The sequence below is a fragment of the Callorhinus ursinus genome, unplaced genomic scaffold (genome assembly GCF_003265705.2).
Source record: "Callorhinus ursinus isolate GAN/ISIS: 27379988/994484 unplaced genomic scaffold, GSC_fseal_2.0 scaffold4, whole genome shotgun sequence".
Lineage (NCBI taxonomy): Eukaryota > Metazoa > Chordata > Mammalia > Carnivora > Otariidae > Callorhinus > Callorhinus ursinus.
In genome coordinates this window covers 121,555,078-121,578,833 of record NW_027397066.1, presented here as the reverse complement: position 1 = coordinate 121,578,833, position 23,756 = coordinate 121,555,078, and the positions used below count along the sequence as shown (strand labels likewise).

The 23,756-nt window shown below is 39.0% G+C and overlaps 1 protein-coding gene across 6 annotated transcripts in view; it reads right to left on the bottom strand.

Moving 5' to 3' along the window:
* The window catches only part of SMAD1 (SMAD family member 1), a 73,751-nt gene that overhangs the window by 5,787 nt on the left and 44,208 nt on the right, over nucleotides 1-23,756 (bottom strand). For 5 of the 6 annotated variants that reach the window (XM_025874259.2, XM_073892312.1, XM_073892311.1 and 2 more), the window contains exons 3-5: nucleotides 10,083-10,340; nucleotides 7,496-7,612; nucleotides 4,261-4,482 (exon numbers count right to left, since the gene is read on the bottom strand). In XM_025874259.2, coding sequence (XP_025730044.1) covers nucleotides 4,261-4,482; nucleotides 7,496-7,612; nucleotides 10,083-10,340 — 597 coding nt within the window. The remainder of the gene's footprint in view (nucleotides 1-4,260; nucleotides 4,483-7,495; nucleotides 7,613-10,082; nucleotides 10,341-23,756) is intronic. The other variant, XM_073892315.1, reaches the window with a different exon arrangement.

Here is a 23,756-nt window from a genome sequence, read left to right as displayed (position 1 = left end):
GATAAATGTCTCTGGATTATTTTTGATAACATCCTTGGGAGAGGTTCCTGGAAGTTAAATCACTGGATTGAAGGCTCTTGATTCACTTTGCCAAACAACTTTCCAGAATGCTTGTATCAACTTACACCCTACCAGCAGTGTATGAGTGCCTTTCTCGTTTTGCCTGTGCCAGGACTAAGTTTAAGACAAAAACAAATAAATTAAAATAAATTACAGCTAAAAAACAATATTGTTTTAATTTGCATGGGAGACTGGATATGCTCTCATATGTTTATTAGCCATCTGTGTTTCTCTTATGAACTTACTTGTTCATATTTCTTACCTATTTATCCCACTGGGGTTCTAGTATTTTTATTGTTTTTTTATGAGCTATGTGTAAGCTATAAATAATTTATTTCCTATTTGCTTCCCCATTAGTCCTTTGTATTTTTTTTAATCTACAGAAGTTTGAAAGCTTTGAGTCAAATCTCTTGTGATCTTTTCTATCGCTTTTTATGCTTAGAAAATTTCTACCTCTTTGATCAAATGTATTTTCTTCTAGCTTAATAGCTTACCATTAAAAAAAAAAACAACAAAACTCAATTCATTAATCTATTTGCATACATGAAGTGAGGTCAGGGTTTCTCCCTATAGCCTCACCTAAAAGCTAACTTTGTTACTGCAGGACCACTAGAAGACTATGGATTTGTTATGCTTCACTTAACATACATTAATTTTGAAATACAATATAGTCTGAGTTTAATTTCTTCTACCATTTTGTCTAAACCTGATTTAATTGTAGTTTCATAATATTTAACCTAACATCAAGAATTTTTTCTTTATTCTTCCATTAAAAATTTTAGCTATTTTCACTTGTTTATCCTGCCAGGTAATAACAGAACACATTTTCCCACTTTCAAAAAAATAACACATTGTGATTCTGGCATGGATTGTTTTAAACCATAAACTGAAATTAGGAAGAATAGACATCCTTAAAATATTCTTACGATATTAAGCTTTCTCTTTAAGGAACACTGTTTATTTATATACCTAAATTTTCTTTCTCTAAAATTTGGTTTTCTTTACATAATTCTCATGTATTGCTGATTCAGATTATTTCCAAAAAATTACATTTTCTGTTGCTATTGGAAATGTGATTTCCCCCTCCACCATATTTTCTAACTGGTTATTGCCAGCTTAAAGAAAACTGGCATATAATTTCTAAAAATAAATTCTTTGGAAGTTTCTAGATAAACAACCATAACTTCTGAATAAACACAAGGACCATAAATATTACCAGGTCAGTATTACTTATGTCAGTAATACTAACATGGGTGAAGGAGGAAAGGCATTCATACACAGACTTATGGGGCAAGTGGAAAGTAATACAAGCTTTCTGGAAAGTAATTTGGCATAGTATATCAAGAGCTTTAGACCTACTAATTTCACTCCGAGAATCTATCCCAAGAATATTATCAATTAGTTAATCACATCATTTGCAATATTGATAATTTTGGCTTATTTCCATTATCGATAACTCTACATTTAAATACATTAGTCAAGGCATCTGGAACAATTTTAAATAACCACATTCCCAGAATCCTTATTTTCTTCCTATTTTTTGTTTTTTTAAAGTAGTCTCCACACTTGGCATGGAGCCCAATGTGGGGCTTGAACTCACCCTGAGATCAAGACCTGAGTTGAGATCAAGAGTCAGATGTTTAACCAACTGAGCCACCCACGCGCCCCTCTTCCTAATTTTTAATAGAAATGTTCCAGAGTGCAATGGCTTTTTAGTACTTTGGGGTAATGGTCAACTTTAGAACTTAAGGAAAAATATATCCCTCCATCCCAAATGTATGCAAAATTGTGTTCATGTACAATTTACAGGGTTTACAGATCATAGATCTCTCTGTTACGAACCTAGGTTCTAGCATTTCATCATCAAAATGTGGAGGTTAGGGTTTATTTTTTCTCCCTTAATCATATAAAGGAACTATCTATTAATTCCTGTTTTAGGCTTTTTTTTTTTTTTTTAAGGATCAAGTGTTGTATCTCAAATGCCTTTTAAGCATTTACTAAATAACCACTTAATCTGGTCCACTATTCTAGATTTTATAGGTCATTTTTAAAAAATGTTTACTACTGAAATAATTTCAAACTTATAGAAATAGAACAGCCAGGAAAAACAGAACAAAGAACACTCATATAACCACTATCCTGATTCATCTATTGTGACAATTTATTCCATGTTTGATCATTTGCACCTCCTTCCCCTCTATGCTTTTATACACACCCTCCTATACATTCATATATACACATCCACACATATATACATGTATATGCATATATCTATATATATTCTGAAAAAGGATTTGTTTTAGATGGAGATATCTTTACATATATACATAATGTGTATATACAGATATGTGTGTGCATTTCCTAAGACTAGGGATATTCTCTTATATAGCCACAGTACAGTTAGCAATGTCATTGCATGTAACATTGATATAATAGTTTTATCTAATCTATCACTCATGTTCTAGCTCTACCTGCTGACCCCAGTAAGGTCCTCTGTGGTATTTTTTCCCCTTTCTGGAACAGATCATTACACAGCTTATTGTAATGTGGGTCAGTGGGTCAGCTTATTACACAGCTGTCATAGCTCTTTAATCTCTTTTAATGTGGAACATTTGTAGACCTTTGTCTTCTGACGTTGATATTTTGGAAGAATACAGTTCCTCCTCACCCTTTTTAATAGAATTTTGAGTTTGTCTGAAGTTTCCCCACTGATGAGATTCAGACTGGCATTCTCAACTGGAAGTCTGCATAGATGATGTTACTTCCTTCTCAAGGCATCACATCCGGTGGTATATGACATCCATCTGTCTCTCACTGGTGGTGATAATTCTGATCTCCCAGTCAAGAAGCTGTCCAATGTCTCCACTGTATGATTACTGATTTTTATTCTCCCTTGTAACTAAGAGGCAGTCTGTGAGGAGACACTGCAAGACCATGCAAATATCCTGATTCTTGCAAAAAAATCCTCTGTTTAGCATCCACCGAGGATTCCCGACTGATGGCTGCAAAATGATGACTTTCCAACTCTAGCACTCACTCTACATTTCCCAACCAGCCTTCCTCATTCATTCCTTTATCCATTTATTATTGGCATGGACTTACAAAATTACAGTTGTTTTTCAGTGGCTTAAAATCCACAGCTGTACTTAATTACCTTGGTGCTCAAACCATCCCAGAATTGGCCCAGGGAAGCCCCTCCAAGTTGGCTCCTGTGACATGCCCCCATCATTTTCATAAGCGTTTCTTCACTGTCTGGTGTAACAAAATGTTCCAGGCTCATCATTGTCTACCTGTAGTCAGCCCTTTCCCCGAGAAGCCCTGGATCCTCTCTCAGTGGGAAATGGTGTTAGAGATGATGGGCCGAGCACCAGATGTGCTTACTGCTCCTGGGTGTCTTTGCTTGTTGGCCCTTTCAGCTGACAGATCACAAACTATATGCATGTTTGAGCACACGTACACACACGCACGCACACGCACGCAGCCACGAGAACACCAACAGGCATACACACATACGTACACATATTATTAAATCATTTCACCCTGATATCTCCACAGGGTTTATCTTTTGCCCTCCTCCACACCTGTGTTTCTTATTCCACAGTGAACAGCCAGGCTCTCAGCAACATCCACACACTCAGTCATTTGCTTCATCTTCTATCTCAAAGATCCCTAACTATTTTATTCATACTGCTACCAGATAATCAAGTCTACTAAAAAGGGTTCAGGATTTGTTTGCAAGCGCTCCACCCTACCTGGCACGGCCTGGAGATTCATAGCCGAACACTATATTCGTAAGTTATTCTGGATTGGTTCTTTCTTTCTTTTCCCCCGTGAGTTATGGTACTTATTTGAAACACATTAGGTTTACTTGTTTTAACTTGCATTTAGTTTTAGGTTGTAAGTCACTTTCGAACAGCTGCTTTTTATCCTGCAGCCAAACGTAAGCTAGAGCAGTGCTCCCCAGATCACTATTTCAGCTAATTAATACCAACTCCGATGAGGCGGCAGACCATGAAAACTGCTGATTGGAAAGTGAGCAACGTCCTGCTAATAGAAACTGAAAGAATATTTACCAACCAGAGCCAGTGTTTCCTACCTGATGTTTGCTATATGAGTCTGCTCTAGGAACGACTAAGTCGGTTCTAGGGGAAAAGGGACACAAGAGACAAACATTTGAAAGAGGTTCAAGTGCAAACTCACCTTTTCCAATGTGCCGCCTGGTGTTTTCAATAGTGGAATTCCGGTTAACATTGGAGAGCAGCCCAAGGCAGAAACGGTTCTTATTGTTGGAAGGATCGGTGAAACCATCCACCAACACACTTGTGGAGGAGGCGTGGAACGCTTCACCCACACGATTATTGAGCTCATAGTAGACAATAGAGCACCAGTGTTTTGGTTCCTCATAAGCAACCGCCTGAACATCTGTAAGAAAGAAAAGCTTATAGTCAACCTCGGTTAGTGCCTCGGGCTCTCAAAAGCTGAAACTGTGTTGTAAAATTGGCTCAGGATCATGGAATGAAGATATGGAAAAGCAAGGGCCATTATAACATATATGGTTTCTCTATGACATCCAAAATAGGTCCTCCTTACTAAGTGTGACATTCCCCTTTAATTGGAAAATAATTTTCTCCAATTACTATCAGATCACCAAAACGCCAGCTAAGCAAGCATACCAAGAGCATTTGCTGAACACTCACAATATGCTACCCGCTCTGTCATATGCCAGAATGAAAGTCACCCCCACCACAGACGCTGGCTCCCCATCTAAAGAAATACAAGTAGCAAGTGAAAAACCAATGGGAAGAGCACAATAGAGGACAGGAAATGTGCCAAAGGTGCTGGCAGAAAAAGGGCGACTTTCAACAAAGCCTTCACAGGCCTAGGCTTTTTTCAAAGCAATGAAAATCAGTTTCTAATGATTGATAAGCAGTTCCCTTACTTCACATTCAGCTGCCAATAACGATCACAGCCACAGCTCGGCTCCAGTCCTCAAACGCAGGAAGAAATCTTGCCAGCTGGCCATTTTTACAGAATGAATCATATCTCGCTCATCCAGATTTCATGCTAACTTCCTTATATTTGCTTTAAGTCATGCAGAGCAGGTGTGTTTTGTCTCTCCATTCCCAGAATGGGCCAACAATGGAAATTACCCAACTTTACTGACAGGATGCAGCTTGTTAAGTCAAATCTCTTAAGACTAACAAATCTCCAAACAGAACATGCTTCTAAACATTTGCAACTAAAAGGTTCTAAAGATAAGTTCCTTCTGTAGTAAAACCTCTTATACCACTGCTTTAGAGATTCCAGGAATACAAACCACGTATGCCCAGTATGCCAATACGTAATGATCTGAGGTTTACGAGGTCCTGAGCGTACAGTCGTAAAAAGAGAAAGAATATCCGCATTAGAAGCATAAGCTGTAACTGCTTAGGAAGAAGTACTTCTGTGTTCTTAACATCAACCTCCACGGATATCCCAATGCACTTAATTTTAGCATTTGGTAAAGAAAACAAAGAAAACGATCATTAAAAAAAAATCCACGCAAACGTTAGCCACTCTATACACTTAAGCAGGTGAGCCCAATACAGGCGTACGCTATCTTCTCTGCTGAGCAACGATCCCAGGTCAGCTTGCTGTATTTCAAAGCACAAAATTTTAGTGATTTACCTAGTGCTAGATCTTAAAAGAAGGCTGCAACATCATTACAGAAGGCTTTTATAAGCTATTGGGATTGTTCAAGATACTATTCATTTAGGTCGGAGGATGACACATTTTTTCCTGTAAAAGACCAGAAAGATTTTGTGGGCCATCTGGTCTCTACTGCAACTATTCAGCTGTGCCCTAGCAGTGCTAAAGCTGCCAGATCATACGTAATGGACGTAGCCGTGCTCCCGTAAAAATTTATTTACAAAAACAGGCAGCGGGCTGAATTGGTCTGCGGGCTGTAGTGTGCTGACTCCGGCTTTAGGGAAACCACCAAAGGTAAACCAGTAACAGAAAGGCCAACATTCCTTCCTCATGAAGATATTAACTGTAAACTTATTCTAATGGGGAAATTTCAAAAAGCTATTTAAAGGAAAAATTTTATAGCAACTTAAAGGCCTATTTCCTGACAGCAGACATTTTAGGTTTACCCACGATCGCCACAGGGTGCACACGCTCCTCACTGGGCAGTGGTGCTGTGCTGGTCCTCTCCTGCTGACCTGTTCCCGAAGTACAAACTCCAAAGATGGGGGAGACAGGACGGTTTTTTTCCCCTCAGCCAGCATTTTTATTTTTTGGTTGATAATTATGTTTGGGAGGTTGTTCGAGAGATTATGAGGAACCATAAGATACAGAGCCAATAAGACAGATGTAAAAATATTTTACAGATTAAGTCGTACATTCCAATTTATTACACTGCACATCTAAGAAAGGTTAAGTTTACCATCAGGTTTTAAGAACTTAAAAAAAGGTAAGCAACTCTGATAAAGTCTGAGGTACCTCCCATTTTAATAAAAAAGTAGTTAAGAACAAAATGAGACATACACCTAGTAATGAGATTGCACTGTAACTTCAGTTTGCGTAAAATGCATACATATTGAGAAATGGTCCATGCCACGGGGCACCAGGGCAGCACCTTCTTCCACAAGAGGTTGTTTGGGACTTTTCTTCAACAACGTGGTCATGACCTCCTAGGGTACTCAGGGACTCATCCCAACACTCACTGACCCGAGTTCTCTGCTCGGCTGGGCCCACACCACTTGCCAGTGCAGAACGATGGCGTTTTCCCCTCAGTCACTGCCGGCGGTATGGTGGTATGACAGGGCTGGAAACACACCCACTCTCTACCAGAAAGGGAAAGAAATGCTCCATCCTGCTTAGAGATGCTGCTTATGCGCTTCCAGGTGAGAAGAGGAAAAACATGTGCCTCCGCCCCTTTTGTAATAAGGTTAGAAACAAATAAATACAGCAAGAAAGAAACAAATGTTATATTAGTTTGTTCCAGCTGCAGCTGTATATGGATGAGGGCTGGAAAATAATGATATTGATAAATATCAACAAAAGAACCTTTGGAAAGCCTTGTTCTATGAACTTCTAATTTTGGAAATGACCAAGACAACTCCACTTTAGTAATGTTAGGCTCACTGTTTCTTACTACTACCCCTCTGTCCTTCACTTAAAAATATTCTTTTATCACCAATTCAAAATTATCAAGTATTGTGCTCTCAACAGAAGACTGCACAATCATACTTAGGCCTTCATTAGTTAAGTCAGTGTGTTCTTCATAGGAAAGATTTATTTGTAATCCAAAAAATTCTACCTAGCTTCTCTTACTGAGCTCTTTCACCAACAGCTATCTTTTTACAGACTAATAAACATTTGTGAGAGAAAGTAACATTTGGACAGATAAACTTTAGACACTAAAAAGGGAATACACAGCAATGCATTTTACCTCCTCTGTTGATTTCTGAGGGCAGGGAGGGTGCCATCATATTTGTGTCCATTGGCTGAGAGCCATCCTGGGTCATGGGGTCTTCGGGAGGCAGGTAAGCAGGCGGGGGTGTATCAGCTACAAAGTTTAAAGAAAATGATTTCTTTCTCCTTAAATAAACACACACGCTTAAAACATATATTGTGTGAAACTGAGACTGAATTGCCCATTTCAACTCCCCCATCAGAAAATGGCTGCTACAGACACTGAACTGGATGTACACTTTCTGCAAGTGCCTAACACCTCATGATCTGGTACAACTGTAGTCAAAGTCCAGTGGGAGGAAAAGCGCTCTCTGCCAGTTCCAGGAGCAGTCTGCCTAACTGGGCTCGTGCTCTCTTAGAATAATCAGAAGAGCATTTAAACACACTTCCATACAAACCACTTTGAGAGGACCTCTGCATTTCAGTTTCACTGGTGGATGGAAAAGCTACATAAGATTTCTTAAGAAAAAGAGCTTCAGGGTCTCTTCCATTAAACTCATAGGCTCTTAGGAATTTACCAACTGACTTTCATTATAGCCAATTTGCTGACTTCGACTGTTAATTTTTCCTGACTTCAAGCACTCTGTTAGGACTACCTTCTCCCTACCTACTTTAATAATCACTAGTTTTAAAACCCCTCGTAGCAGAGTAATAATCAGTTTATCACAGCTATTTTCTATTTCAGAATTTACGTATGTTCTTCTAGAAAGCTCAGAGCCAGCTGGCAATAAGAGGCCAAGAGCATGACTTTTGAAACAAAGAACACTAATATGGGTCTTGTGTTTTTCTTAAATAAAATAAGGGGTAATGGGTTGCCCACAAATAGTCCTTTGTGATCAAAAAGCAAGTCCCTCACTGGCTATTGGGAGCCCATCTAGCACACCTGACAGGGCAGGGAACAAAGCTTTACCTTAGGGAACCATGAACAACCCAGAGGAGTAGCCGAGATCACTCAGGGCAACTGCGGAATACAAATGGCCAATGCTGCTGCTCCTTTAACAGCTTTTCAGAGATTTCCAAGACCGAGTCTCCAGCTGACTCACAACCCAGGAACTCCCACTGTCCAGCTGACAGCAAGCAAGGACTCACAGCACAAAGACAGGACTATGGGGACCTTATCTGGATGCCTCTGTCACCCTTTCTCTGTCTTCTTTTAATTCAGCTTCTTCCCCTGCAGCTGTAACACTGACTCTGCTTTACTTCCAGCCAGGAATGAAGACAACGAGCATCAAGCCTCTGAGACCAAATCCAATAAATTTCTGCAAATGAGCTGGTGAAAATTTCATCAGCAACCGATGGCATCCGCACCACTGGGAGAGACCACCAGATAGCGATGGGTAATACTCTGCTATTCCCACAAGTGCCTCCTCCCACCCCTGGCCGCTTTCTCTTTTCCACGTTTCCTTTACGTGGCCTGTGGCCTTAATCCCTCAGAGCTGGGGACAATGTGTAAACTCAAGCAATAATCTTTTGAGTTTTTCACTCTTGGCCTCACCCTGGCTTTGCCACTACTCAAAAGCTTCTGAAACTATCTCTTTACCACTTACCTGTTCATCAAACCCAACGGGTCTGGGAGAGAGTCGGGTGAATAGGAGATCACCAGATGATACTTAGTTTGACTTTTAAACTCATCTATATCCCTGCTGCCCTGCCTCATCCTAAACAGTTTTGGATTGAGAAACAAAACAATGCAAGATAAAAGGCTCAAAACCAAAAGAAGTCACAAATATGGAAATAAAAGCAGTATCAAGTGTGGACCACTTTTCAATTTTTGAGGACCTACCAGCACTGTTGTCAAATTCACATTTACTTAAAAACATTTCAAATGGCCTAATAAACAGGACTGTCCACCCATTTTTCCCTTCTTGAAGTATTAATCAATGTTAAGTACATCTTTGTGTAGAGCATCTTTCTTGAAGTCTACTGGCAAGAAATTTGGCACTAATCATTTTTTGTGAGATGCTTTGCTTACTAACCTATAATTTGAAAAATATGTCCTAATTAATCATTTATTTTGATAAACATTACACTATCAGTTAAATCTAAAAAAGGAGGATAATTGTCTTTGTCTTTGCTAAGTTAAACAAGCAGATGGTCTCCAATACTTCTGCTGCATTTCCTTTGTTGCTAAAGTATATATTTCTTGGGATTACATCACCACTTAAGTGAATTTAATTAAGTAGGGGGGTGTGATCCCTCAGGAAATATCTTTTCTGAGGTTGCACTTAAAACAGGGTTTTTTTTTCCCCCACGTACAGCAATGTGTGCAACACATTATTTTTCTCTTTCTCTCTTTTATCAAGAGCAAAGACTGTAACAATTATGCCACTCCTAGAAGGATGCAGCTGTTTCAAAATCAAAAATAAAACTTATTCAAGCTTCTGTGCCTGACAGATAAAACAGGACATTTGCTTGCTTGACCACAGCGGCATCCTGCATCTGAGAGCAGAGCGCCGTGTAACAGAGCTGAAGAGCACTCTGTGTGCTGGTGTACCCGGCTCCCCCCCAACCCTTGCAGCAGCACTGTCTACCTGACCCGAATGATGTGGAACGTTCCAACCCACCTGGCATCTGGAAAGGGCTTCCTGGGTCTGAGCTGGTGGGAGAGTGCGGGTAGGTACCACTGCTGCTTCCAGGAGAGTTGGGGTAGCTGCTACTGGGGGAGTGAGGGAACGGATGGCTGTTGGGTTGCTGGAAAGAATCCGGGAAAGTGGCGTTGAGGGGCATGTGAGGCTCATTTTGTCCTAAGTTACGGAACTGAGCTAACAGGCTGTGCTGAGGATTATATTCGCTGTGTCTTGGAACCAGCACTGGAGGAAGAACTGGAAAAAGGGAAAGAAAAGTGAGAGATAAACATGGAAATGATGAAAATCTGTAATAACGTCACAATGAACCCTGCCCTGCTGCCAACTCAAAAGCGTCATTCAAGCGCAAAGCACCTTTCACTCAGGAATCAATGTGGTAACAGATGGTCTCTTTAGAACGGCTGTGACTTGGGCTCGAGACCTACAGCACAAACTGCCCAGGGAAAGTCTGCAAAACACCTTCTATGTTAAAAATGTTAAGGTTGGTTAGCCTGGTGATGGTATTAAAGAGGGCACGTACTGCATGGAGCACTGGGTGTTATCCGCAAACAATGAATCATGGAACACTACATCAAAAACTGATGATGGTGCTCGCTTCGGCAGCACATATACAAAAAGTGATGATGTAATGTATGGTGATTAACAAAACACACACAAACAAAAATGTTAAGGTTGCCCCATTCTTAATGTTTTCATTCACTAAAAACTGAAGTACAATTAAGAACATATACCACCGACGGTTCCAAGCTCACAGCTCTGGTTGATATTACGTTGAAAGAATTAATACTTACTGAATGGTATGGATTATTCACCACAAATGTTTTAAACTGACATATTAACTCACTTTAAAACAAAAGGAGGCACAGTAAATAAGATTGAGAGGATAAATACAGTGAGCAGCATAAAATCCAAATGCCAATGAAGGTAGTTAATTAGATAAAATATGATGTTTTGTGGGACAGACTTTATGTTGTGTCCAAGCAGTCACACTTCACAAAAAACCTTTTCCCTGAGGATATTAATGCATATAACCCACTTCTCAGTAATCCTCAGCACTGCCTGACAGGCAAAGGAAAAAACAGGTTATACAATCCACATTTTGCTAATTGGATACTCAAGGTATAAAGGCCAAAAACATACACACCATTAGAGAAGGAAAGAAAACAGCTCAAGCCATTCCTAAAAGCTCTGTATGTTAGGAACCTACGGAGTTAATAATTAGCAGGGTCTGCAACCTCCAGAAACCTCTAGAGGCAAAGCCACTATAAATAAGATGCTAATCGAAGTGAAGGCCTGGGTAACAAGCCCTAACTGGGTTAGATCCTCAACTTCCCACCACAGTCTCCAGATAGTTCCTCCCCAGGAACAAAGGCCCTCCGAACCCCTACTACTCTCATGGCCTTGGCTAGAAAAACCATCCATTTGGAAATCTGCATGGAGGAGAGGGGAGGAGATTTAAAATCTGCTACTGTTGTTGGGAGCTGGAACTCAGAATATATTCTCCCGAAGAAACAATATTTAGTGGCATTAGGGATTAAGTAGATTTTTGAGGGCTTTCCTGGGAATCTATCTGTAACTTACACCATTTCTGCAGGAAAATGTGCCCTGATCACTTAGATTATCACTTACTCATGAGCTGAAGATTGTTTTTCTTTTAAGTAAAAATAGGTTCTTCAAGGTCTTAAACGGTCTCACAAGCTATATCTTAAATTGCTGATCTGTAGAAATAAATTCCCCACTAACTGATCCTTTAAAAAACAAATCTTTTTAGTATAATACTATGTATTTCCTTTACTGCACAGTGATGGAATCTACCCAAATTAAGTCATCAAAAGCTTAATTCCTCCTTCTACCTTTCAATAGTCACCTGAAATATAAACTATTTTGATGAAGAAAAAATTCCTAATTGTCATAAAGGCTCCCCAATGTCAATAAATCTATATTCCAAAATAAACAAAGGCTCTGAAATAGCACAATACCTTTGAATTACCCATGCAATTAAAAACATTCTTCTTCTTTGAGCTGCTGCAGCTGGAGTCACTACTTTCCAGCTTGCCTTTCATGGTCATCTAGCGATAGTCTCAATTCTGATTAGGGCCTCTAAAAGGGGGTAAATACCGGCCTCTAAACCCTGCCCCCAAAATGCAGCACCAGACAACACCTGGAGTCCATCCGCCATCTTGACCCTTCAAAGGACACCTCCCCAACACACACACACACACACACTCTCTCTCTCTCTCTCTCTCTCTCTCTCTCTCCCCTTACTGGAGCCCCTGTTTCAGCGACTCCTATTGCCTATAATTTGAGAACTGGGAATTTGCTTCTTCTCATTGCTCACAGATGACAGTGGCAGCAGGAGGCAATGTACACCTCGAGTTCGTGTTTGGCATGTGTGTTCCTGCAGCAACTCTGTTGTGTGCTGCGGTGGTCTGGCTCCGGGGCGCAGTGCCCTCCTTAGTCCACAGCGCAGATGACATCATCAGCTTTTGCAGATGACCTGGGAATGAGCCATCAACTACAGCAAAGCACCACCCTACAGATAAACTTGAGGAGAAAAATAACTTTTTCCTCACCTCTGATTAATAAGATAAGATCAATTTTGCCACTGCCGACATAGGTACAAGTATCTTTATTATTTTTTTTAAGCGGGCTCCACGTCCAACGTGGGGCTTGAACTCATGTCCCTGAGATCAAGAGTCCCACGCTCTACAGGCTGAGCCAGCCTGGTGCCTCGGTACAAATATCTTTTAATAAACTTAAAAAAAATGTATTGAGGTATCACAGACCTATAGTAAAATGCACAAGTGTTCATATAAATGGAATAATATAGACTCTTGTGTCTGGGTTCTTTGGTTCAACACTATGTCTGTAGGAGCCATCCAATGTTGTGTGTGGCATCTTATTATGTGTGTATTACGATTTGTTTACTCAGTCCCCCATCTAACCTCCTTAAAGGACAATCAATTTATTTTTATCCCCTGGTTTATCCTTCCTGTATTTCTTCTTGAAAAAGTTAAGCTGATAAATATGTGCTTTCTTTTGTCTTTACTACTAAACAGGAAAACAGCCTACTCTATATATTGTTTTGCACTTTGCTTTATTCACCTATATCCTACAATTAACTTACTAATTTAGAGAGATCTTCCTCATTTGTTTTTGCAGGTAATACAGCACCATAGTTTCTTCAACCAATCTCCCATATCTGGGCAGTTTACAATATTTTACCACTACATGTAACACTGTAACGAACAACCGTATGCACACATATACTGCCGTATTGTTAAAGGAGTACCTTCTGGGTAAATCCCTAGAAGTGGCCATAGTGGATGAAAATGAAGATACAGCTTTGTTATCGTCAAGTATCCCTTCACAGGGGTTGTGCCATTTCGCATTGCTACCGGCCATGTATGATAGTGACTTTTCCCCCACAGCCCCTAGGACAGACCATCTTGTCAAGATTTTTTTTTTAAGGAATTTTTTTCTTTTTCTTTAAAGATTTTATTTATTTTAGACAGAGAGTGGTGGGCAGGGGCAGAGAGAGAGACTCTCCAGCAGACTCATGCTGAGTGCAGAGTCCAAAGTGGGCCTTTACCCAATGGCCCTCAGATCCTGACCTGATCCGAAACCAAGAGTTGGACGCTTAACCGACTGAGCCACTCAGGTGCCCCAAGATTTTGATTTTTTGGACAATGTGATGGGTGAGAAATGGTATTTTGGTGCAATTTTAATTTGTATTTCTCTTATGGTGAAAGTCGATCATCTTTTCATGTATTTCAGGGGGTATTTTAATATACGGTCTTGCAAATGGTCTGCCTGTGCCTTTTGCCCATTTTTTGGTCTTTTCATTTTTCATTAAAAAATATAAATAAATACATATTAGACATCTTAGCCTGTGCTATTTTATATGTTACAAATATTTTATCACAATCTGTCATTTGTCTTTGGCTTTACTTATTTGAAAAAGCTTATTTTTTTTTGGTAATCAAATTTATCAATATTTTCCTTTATTGCATATGGGTCTTGAGTCACAGAAAGGCTTCTCCTACACCCAGACTGTGAGGAGGAATTCACGCATGCATTCTTCCAGTGCATATAAAGTTTTCTATTTTACTTAGATCTCTGATCCATCTGTAGCTCAGTTTTATTTATACTATGAGGAACAGATCTAATTTTATCTTTTCCCAAATGGTTGGCCAGTTGCCCCAACACCATTTATTAAAAAACCCATCTTTTCCTCAGTGACTGGATATACCACCTTTTTCGTAAGGTTCCCATATATGTTAGGGTCTATCTTTAGACATTCCATTCCATTCTATTCTAGTCGGTGCCCCACCACCACTGTGTTAATTATAGAGGTTTTATTAATATGTTTTAATAGCTTATATGGCTAGTCCCCCCTCACAGTTCTCTTTCAATGGTCTGCTTGCATGCTTACTCCTCCATATCAACTTTAGCTATCACCTTGTCTACCTCCAGAAAAAAAGAAATTTTGGTGCTTGTACTGGGGTCACAATATATTTATAAATTAACTTATTGGTAGGAATATCTTGATGTTCAGATGTCCCATTCAAAACCTAGGACGGTTTCTTCAAGTCTACGTTTGCACCTTTTAGGAACATTCCATAGTTCCTCTCCATGTTCATCTGCTAGGGCTGCCATAACAAAATACCACAGACTGGGTGGCTTACAAAACAGACATTTATTTACTCAACGTTCTGGTGGCTGGAAGTCTGAGCTCAAGGTGTTGGCAGTGGCAGGATGGTTTCTCCTGCGACCTCTCTTCTTGGCTTGCAGATGGCTATTTTCTTCCTGTGTGTCCTCACGTTGCTTATTTCCCGGGTGTTTCTGTGTGTGCCCTAATCTCCACTTACAAGGACAAACTGGATTAGTACCCACCCCAATAGCCTCAACTTTTTTTTTTAATTTAAATTCAATTAGCCAACATATATTACATCATTAGCTTCAGATGTAGAGATCACTTTAACTTTTTAAAGGCCCTATTTCCAAATACAGTCATATTCTGAGGGACTTTTGATTAGGGCTTTGACATATAAATTGGGGGGGGATGAACAAGTCAATCTAGAACACCGCATTAGGTTTTATACATTTCTTATTACATTTACTCTCATTTTATCTTTTCTGTTGCTACTTTAAATGGAGTTTTCTCTTCCATTATATCTTCTAACTGGTAATTATTTTTACATATGAAGGTTATTGATATTTCCTTGCTTTTATATACTGCTTCCTGGCTGAATTCTTTTGTTGTCTTAGTTTTATCATTGATTCCTTACAGAATTCTCCAGGTAAATGATCATGTCACTGACAAATAGAGTTTTCCTTCTTTCCTTTCCAATTGTTTTCTCTTGCCTAGTTGCATTGGCTAATAGTGCCAATATAACGTTAAAAGGTACTGGAGCCAGTGAACTTCCTTGATTCTTGACCTGGGTGGGAATGCCTCTAGTATTTCCCCTTAAGATGTTGATTTTAGAACTCTGGTATATATATTATGTTAAGAAAGTATCCATCCATTCCCATAGTTCAGTGCTGTTATTAGGAACAGGTGTTAATTTTTTTTTAAAGATTTATTTATTTTGAGGGAGAGCATGCCTATGATTGGGGGGAGGGCAGAGGGAGAGGGAGGGAGAGAATCTCTAGCAGACTCTCCACTGAGTGGGGAGCCTGACTAAAGGCTTGATCTCATGACCCTGAGATCATGACCTGAGCCGAAACCAAGAGACAAACGCTTAACTGACTGAGCCACCCAGCTGCCCCCAGGTATTAAATTTTTGTCAGAGAATTTTTTAGCATTTCTGAAGATAGTTATTATGATTTTTCTTCTTAGACCTAATTAATATGATTAATTATTCTTGCATTCCCGGCATAAAACCTGCTTGGGTCATGATATATTATTTTCTTAATGTGGGATATTAGAGTCTAATAACTGATATTTAGGAATTTTAGCCCAATATTCATATGTGTTACTGATCCAAGTTTGTGTGTGTGCGTGTGTGTGTGATCGTTATCAGGTTTTGATATCAATGTTGTACTTGCTTCATAAATATTTCTGTACTCAGAAAGTTTATGTTGCTAACTAGTCTCTAAATGTTAGGTAGACATTCCCTGTTAAATTATCTGGGCTTGGTGCTTTCTTGTGGAGTAGCTCCTTAATAACTTTCTGTATTCATTCCACAAAAATAAATTTAAACTTTCTATGATTACTGAGGCTAATTCTGGTTAATTATACTTTTCCTGGAAAATTATCCATTCTATCTAGGTTTTCAAATTTACTTGCATAAAGGTATGCAAAGTAATCTTACAATGAAGTTTTATATCCTCTATCAATAACTGTTTCCCTCTTAAATCTTTTTTTTTTAATGTTTGTGCTTTCTCCCCACCTGGTCTTTTTTTTTGAAATGAGGATTTGTTGATTTGACCTTTTTTAAATTCTCTTATTTTTGCTTTCATCTTTATTCTCTCTTCCCTCATACTTTCTTTGACTTACTTTGTTCTTTTCCTAGAGCTTTTTTGACTGGAAGTTTAAAGGTAATCTATTTTTATTCTTTCATTTTCACTGATAAAGGTGTTGAAGGCTATGAATTTTCCTCTGATCACTGGTTTAAGTGTATCCCATTGATTCTGATATGTGTTTTTGTGATTATTTTCCAAACATCATGTAATTTTTGTTTATATTTGCCCATTCACCTATGGGTCATTTAATAGAATAGCTTTTAAATCCCCAGGTGTAAGAGCTTATTTGATTTAAACTTCTAGGTTTATGGTATTGTGGATAAGAATGCTGATTGCACTATTCCTAATTTATGGAACTTGCTATTTTCTTTGCAACTTACAACAAAATAAATTTTTGAGTGTTGCTTGTACACTGAAAAGAAGGTATGTTTTCTATTATCAATGTGCAGTGTTAATAGGTATCTGTAAGAGCTACCTTATTAATAATGTTGCTTAGGTCTCCTGTATCAGGGGTCAGCAACCTTTTTCTGCAAAAGATCAAAGAGTAAATGTTTTAGGTTTTGTGGGCTATATGGCCCCTGTCACAACTTTTCAACTCCTCTGTTGTAGCAAGAAAGGCATAAATAACATGTAAAAAATTGGATGTGGCTGAGTTAGGAAACTTCACTTATAGGACAGGTAACAGAAGGGATTTGGCCTGTGGACTTAATCTGCAAAACTCTTTTGATATCATTACTTATGTTTTTTCCACATGACCATATTTAGACTGGTATGTTAAAGTTCCTATTATTAGTGTGCTTTGTTTTTAAGATTTTATTTATTTGAAAGTGAGAGAAGCATGAGCAAGGGGAGGGGCAGAGAGAGAAGCAGACTTGGTGCAAGCAGGAGCCCACTGCAGTGCTTGATCCAGGACCCTGACGTCATGACCTGAGCAGAAGGCAGGCGCTTAACCGACTGAGCCACCCAGGCGCGCTGTTATTTGTTTTTGCTGCCATGTCCTATAGTTTCTACTTTATACAGGCGGTTGCTGTGATATTTGGTACCTATATGTTCATTATGAAGTGTCCTTTGTGTCTGTACTTTTTGGTCTGAATTCTATTTTGTCTGGTATCAATCAGACTCACAGCCCTTACTTCTTGTTTCTATTTGCCAGATATAACTTTGCTAATTCCTTTTTTTAAACCTTTTTAGTCACTTTTCTTTTTATCTTTTGAAGGGATGGATCTCTTGAATACAGCACAGAGTTTTGCTTTATGAACTTGAAAATTTAATTGTTGAGTTAAGCACATTTAATTTATTGATATGAATGACGACGTGCTTGGTCTAAACTCCTGTCATGTTATTGTATAGTAATTGTCACATATTTACCATATTTCTCTATGTGATGTGATTCTTCCTCTTCTATATTTTTAACAGGAGTTCTGAAGATAGCTTTACATTTCTGCTGCATGATTATTTTTGTATTTGTACTTTTAGTGTCTCCAATCTTTCTTTGTTCCTTACTTACTTGTGTATTTTCCAGTTGCTAAGTTTTAAACGGTACCTTCTGACTCTCATCTATTATCTATACAACCAATAATCTTATTCTGCTTTCCTCTTTTTCTGTTCTTCTATTCCATTTTTAAATTTGCACTCTTTCTACTTTGTCAGAACATCTAGGGTTTACATATTACTTTTCTACCCATATAACCATTCTTATTTTTGCCTTATCTCTACAACTTCATCACCAAATTTTCCAGTCATCTCTTAGTTGAATAAAGTTACCTCATCAGATTTCTCAGGAAGAGCTCAGTGTAACGGTATTCATGCTTACACATTTAAAACTTTCTGTACTCATGATACTGAAAGAGAGCTTGCCTTGCCTTTGATTTCCTTAAGCTTCCTGAAATGCTTTTTCACTGCTGCCAGTTTCTGTACGATGCTTTTGAGAAGTCTGATTTCAGCACGTTCTTGCCTTTACAAGCTATGACATACTCTTCTTGCCTGCAGGCCCTGAGGACTTTTGTCTTGAAAGTCTAATATAGTTTTACTAAGGTTTGTCTTAAAGTTCATCATTCTAGATGAATTTTTCCAAGTAGTTGGTGGGTCCTTTCAATATGCAGATTTAGGTTTTCTCTAACTTCTGTTCCAGTCTCTAGGACTTTAGGAGCTCCAATTATACATCCGTTAGATCTTCTTTGTTGTCCATTCCAACTGCTTTCTCACTTTCCAAGTCACCCATTCGTTAGTCGTTTTCCTGCCTTCTTCAGTGAATCTTCTTACGTTTTAATAATCTATTCTCCCATTGGCACACTGTAATTTCTTTATGAAGTTTTGTCTTAAAATTTATTTTGAGTTCTATCACTCTCATTAATTTTCTTCCAATTTTTGTCCATTTCTGTACTTAGTTTCTAAATTTCTGATTTTTCTCCCAAATGCTTGTTTGAGGATATTCATTTTGAAGTGTGTCTTACACTGACACATTCAAGCCATACACTCAAAGAAAATGCTTGCAAATCACCTAGATGATAAAGATTGTATCATGCATAAAGAACCTCAAAACTCAAACCAATTAAAAATTAGGCAAAAGATGTGAACAGATGCTACACCAAAGAAGATGGACCTTAAAATCACTGTGCTTAGTGAAATAGGTCAGACACAAATGGACAAAGACTTTGATCCTATTTATATGAAGGACTTAGAATAGGCAAATTCATAAGATATAGAAAGTAGAACAGAGATTAGTTACCAGGGGCTGGAAAAAAGAAGAAAAAAGTAGTTATTGCTTAATGAGTACAGAATTTTTGTTGGGATGATGAGAAAATTTTGGGTATGGATAGTGATAATAGTTATACAACACTGAATTTATTTAATGCTATGGAATTGTACATTTACGAATGTACAAGTAATAAGTACTATGGTATATATATTTTACCACAATAATTTTTTTTAATTATTAGAATCGACCATACCAAGTGTTGGCAATAGGGATTCTCATATATTGCTGGTTGTAATGTAAAGTGGTACAATCATTTTGGATAACATTTTGGCAGTTTCTTACAAAATTAAACATATCTACCATATGTCCCAGCCATTCTCCTTCTAGGTTTTTACCCATGCAAAATGAAAACATATCCATACAGATGTGTGTGTTTTCTCTGTGATAGCCAAAAACTGGAAACAAATGTCTACTGACAAGCAAATGAATAAATTATGGTATGTTAATAGATTACTACTCAGCAATAAAGAGGTATGAAATACTGATTCATACAACAACTCAGATGACTCAAAATTTGTGGAGAGGAGGCAGACAGAAAAAGAGTGTAGGGGCGCCTGGGTGGCTCAGTGGGTTAAGCGTCTGCCTTCAGCTCAAGTCATGATCTGAGGGTCCTGGGATCGAGCCCTCCTGGGGCTCCCTGCTCGGTGGGGACCCTGCTTCTCCCTCTCCCTCTGTCCTTCCCCCTGCTCATGCTCACTCTTGCTCTCTCTCAAATAAATAAAATCTTTAAGAAAGAAAGAGAGTGTATACTGTGTAATTCCATGCATATAAAATCTAGAATATGTAAACCAATGTATGGTGACAAAATGCAGAGCAGTAGTTACCTGGGGATGATAGTAAGGGCCGGAGGGAGAGATTGCTAAGGTGCACGAGTAAATTTTGGAGGTGATGTGTATGTATGTTCCTTGTCTTTACTATGGTGATACTTTCACAGGAATATGTCAAAACTAATCACATTGTACAGTTTAAACATGTACAGTTTAGTCTATATCAGTTATTCCTTAATAAAACTGTTCAAAAAGTAAATGTGAAGAGGCAATTTAAACTGTCTTCTATCAATTTTTAAACATGGCTAAAATGTTTTATTATCAATTCCCTTTTCTAATCCCATCGTCAAAGTTTTGGAACCGTTACTCTGAGCTCTTCAATAGTATATTAATACCCAACTAAAACAACTTTATCCTATATCTCTACTTCTGGCACTATATGATGTGTAGCCCCTAATGCACAATCCCCATCCAGGAAAGGAATTCCAGTTGGTTATCAGACACACCAGCTCTTACAGTGAAAACCAGCTGAAGATATCAAAAGTAAAGAGCTGCAAGGAAGCTCCATGTTAAAGCAGTGATAACACTTAAGACATGCAGTGTCTTGTATGGGCTGTTAAAAGTTAATAAGCAGAACTGCCAGGTAAAAAGTAAATGGATATCCTATGCACTCTTCCCCCCCCCCCCAAGCAGGCTCCACACTGGGCGTGGAGCCCAACACAGGCCTTGAACTCATAACCCTGAGATCAGGACCTGAGGTGAGATCAAGAGTTGGATGCTTAACTGACAGCCACCCCAGGTGCCCCTCCACTTGAAAGAGGACTTTTCTAAAAAAAAAAAAAAGACTTCTCTGTCAAATTTATCTGAAGTTCCATTTAACCCTCTAACAAATAGCTGCCACCAGTGTTTTAGAGCTTCTCACATTACCCTCAGAATCTTTCTGAGACATTTTTGCAGTGTTTTTCAACATTTTTCAGTGACAGAAAGTGAACTCATCTGGGATCTCAGCAGCTCCACTGGAATTGTGAAATTTTTCTTTACCAAATTCATACACATTTTATGCTTTACTCCTTACTACTTACCAAACACAAAGGTGATGTTTTAAGTAACTTACAATCAAGTAAAACTGATACTCCAAGGAGACGCAGGCTCTGAGTACCCGGAATGGCACACTGTGCGGAAGTGGGTGGCAGTACCCTAGAGTCCGAATGTATGGGTTTCCTATTGACTCGGTGTCACAATTCTTAACAAGTTATTAATTTCTTAGAAAACTATAGCCAACAATGACCAGTAACAGCCAGAGGGAGACAAATAATATACAGAACAGACTCTAGAACTAAGAGCATTTATGTAGAAGGAGACTCATCAAATCCATTTTAGGTGATCACCATATTCCACAAAATTTACATTAACATACCACTGTCACCACAGATATTTGCTCTAAGCCGGACCCAGGCTAACCATGTTGTATCACTTTGGAAAGAAGAGTGCTTACAGGGTAACTTCCCTAAGGTCACACAAGAAGTGTCAAGAATTAGGAAGGCATGGAGCACTCTCAACCATGACATTCTCCTGCTGCAGCGACTCTAAGTCTCCAAGCATGTTAAATTACGTCCTATACAGTTTAAGGGATGGATAAGTAGAACAAATTTCAGAAGTGTTTCTGGACAAAAGAAAGTTATGGTCAGACAGTTTAAAGGAAAAAACTCTAGTCCAATTTAACAAGTTCAGTTACGAGATACTTCTAACTCCCTGATGATACAGAATATATGATGACCAAATTCGATTTGTGTAGTTTGAAGACTTAGAAGTAGGATGTCTGTATGTTCTGGTTTGCCTGGGACAGTCCCAATTTGTATGTGCCGTCCAGTGGAATTATTAATAGGTGACCCATGTCACTCTCAGAAGTGTCCCAGTGTGGACAACAAATTATATGGGCATCCAGACTATAAACAGTAACTATTTAAATTCAGGAGAGGAAAGATCTGGGTCTGGGATCTGGAACAGCTGCCAGCCCCAAAGAGAAGTGTTAGCGTGCAAGAGACACACGGTGACTCGTGAGGCAGGGCTGCATCTACGTGCACAAGCTTCTTTGAGAGGACAGGCCCAGCCCCTCTGGCCTGGGTGGGCCCTAGAGGACAATGCTGCCGCTCCCTCCCAGACATCTCTTCCCCTTCACCCCCCACCCCCCTTGTTCCCTTCACTCAGTAATATTTCAGGTAAGGGAAGATTAAGAGAGCAGTTTTCTACTGGGGGAAAAGGAAAAAATAAACATCCAGATGAATTTTCCATGTTTAAATGCACCTTCTATGTCCAATTCTTATTTCCTAGGCGAGAGGTGGATGAACTAGCTGAAAGAAACAGGATTTGCAAACTCTGGGCCTGACTCAGGTCAGGAATAGGAAGGCAGAGAGAATGAGAAATGTCTTCCTTTTAATATTTCTTTCCATGTTTCAGGCGATTTCTATTTTATGGAAAACAGATACGGAAGCACGGACTCTTCTGGGGAACCAAAGTTTTCTTTGGTGCCCCGAAAAGGTTACTCCTACTTGGCAATTTCAAACAATGACTCAAATTTGTGGCTTCTCTTTCCAGGGCTGTTCCTGGTTAATTTGAATTGCAAGAATTTCTTTGGAAAGAGAAACCCAATGGGTAAAACACCTTTCTTTATACACACAAATTTCTTTTTGATTTCAATCATTTAAAAATCAGACTGTGTTGTGTCATTCCTGTATTCTAAGAGTCCTAAGCCTGGTAAGAACCCTGACTGGCTTCACACCACCTCTTCCGGCGTATCTGGGAGGTGGGGGTGGGGGAGGACTCCTAGGCAGTTTCACAATGCCTCCTTCCACCCACCTGAAAATCTCTAATTGCTGTATGTCTTTAAGACGAGGACGCTCTCTTCCCTTCTCTTCCTGACTAAGCAAGGGGGGAGAAAAGTCAGATTGCTGCCTTTTCCCAGAGATGGACCTCTGCTTTTCAAAGTTTTTAGATGTCTATTTTAGTTAAAAAAAAAAATAAAATAAAATCCCTTTCTCAGTCAACAGGGAAACCAAACTAAGAAAGTTTCAGGAAGTGAGTTTCAGGAGACATTTGTGATTCTGCTACTGGACTCTGCTTTTCTGCGTTGCCAAGGCACAAGGAAAAGGCATGAAAAAGAAATAGCTAAAATTGGAAAGAGGAGCCGGGCTCTGGAAAGCATTCATGCACACCCTCTAGGTTTGTGAGCTTTTTCAAGATTTTGAAGTCCTGTTTGAAATTCTATCACCAAGTCAGTGGTAGCCTAGTAATGACACTAAGGCTGACAAATCCCTACCTAAATTGTGACCCACCAGATGCTGGTGAACACTAGTTTTTTTTTTTTTTTTTTTTTTAAAAACATGCATGAGAGTTTTGATAACAAAGTGGCCAGGCCCTTGCCTACATTTGCCCACATTCGCATGATGGCTAACAAGCTAGATGCTACCCAGTGGTACAAAAATGCTTTTGAGTTCTAAAGACTTGGAAAAGGCATTTAGGTAACAGTCAGGACATCTGAGTTCAGCCCTGGCTAGGATAATAACTACTTTTCTGACTCTGAGCAAATCACTTAACTTTTCAGAGTCTCAATTTCCTCACTCAAAAAAACAAGGGACTTGAATTCGAAAGGACCTTCTTGCC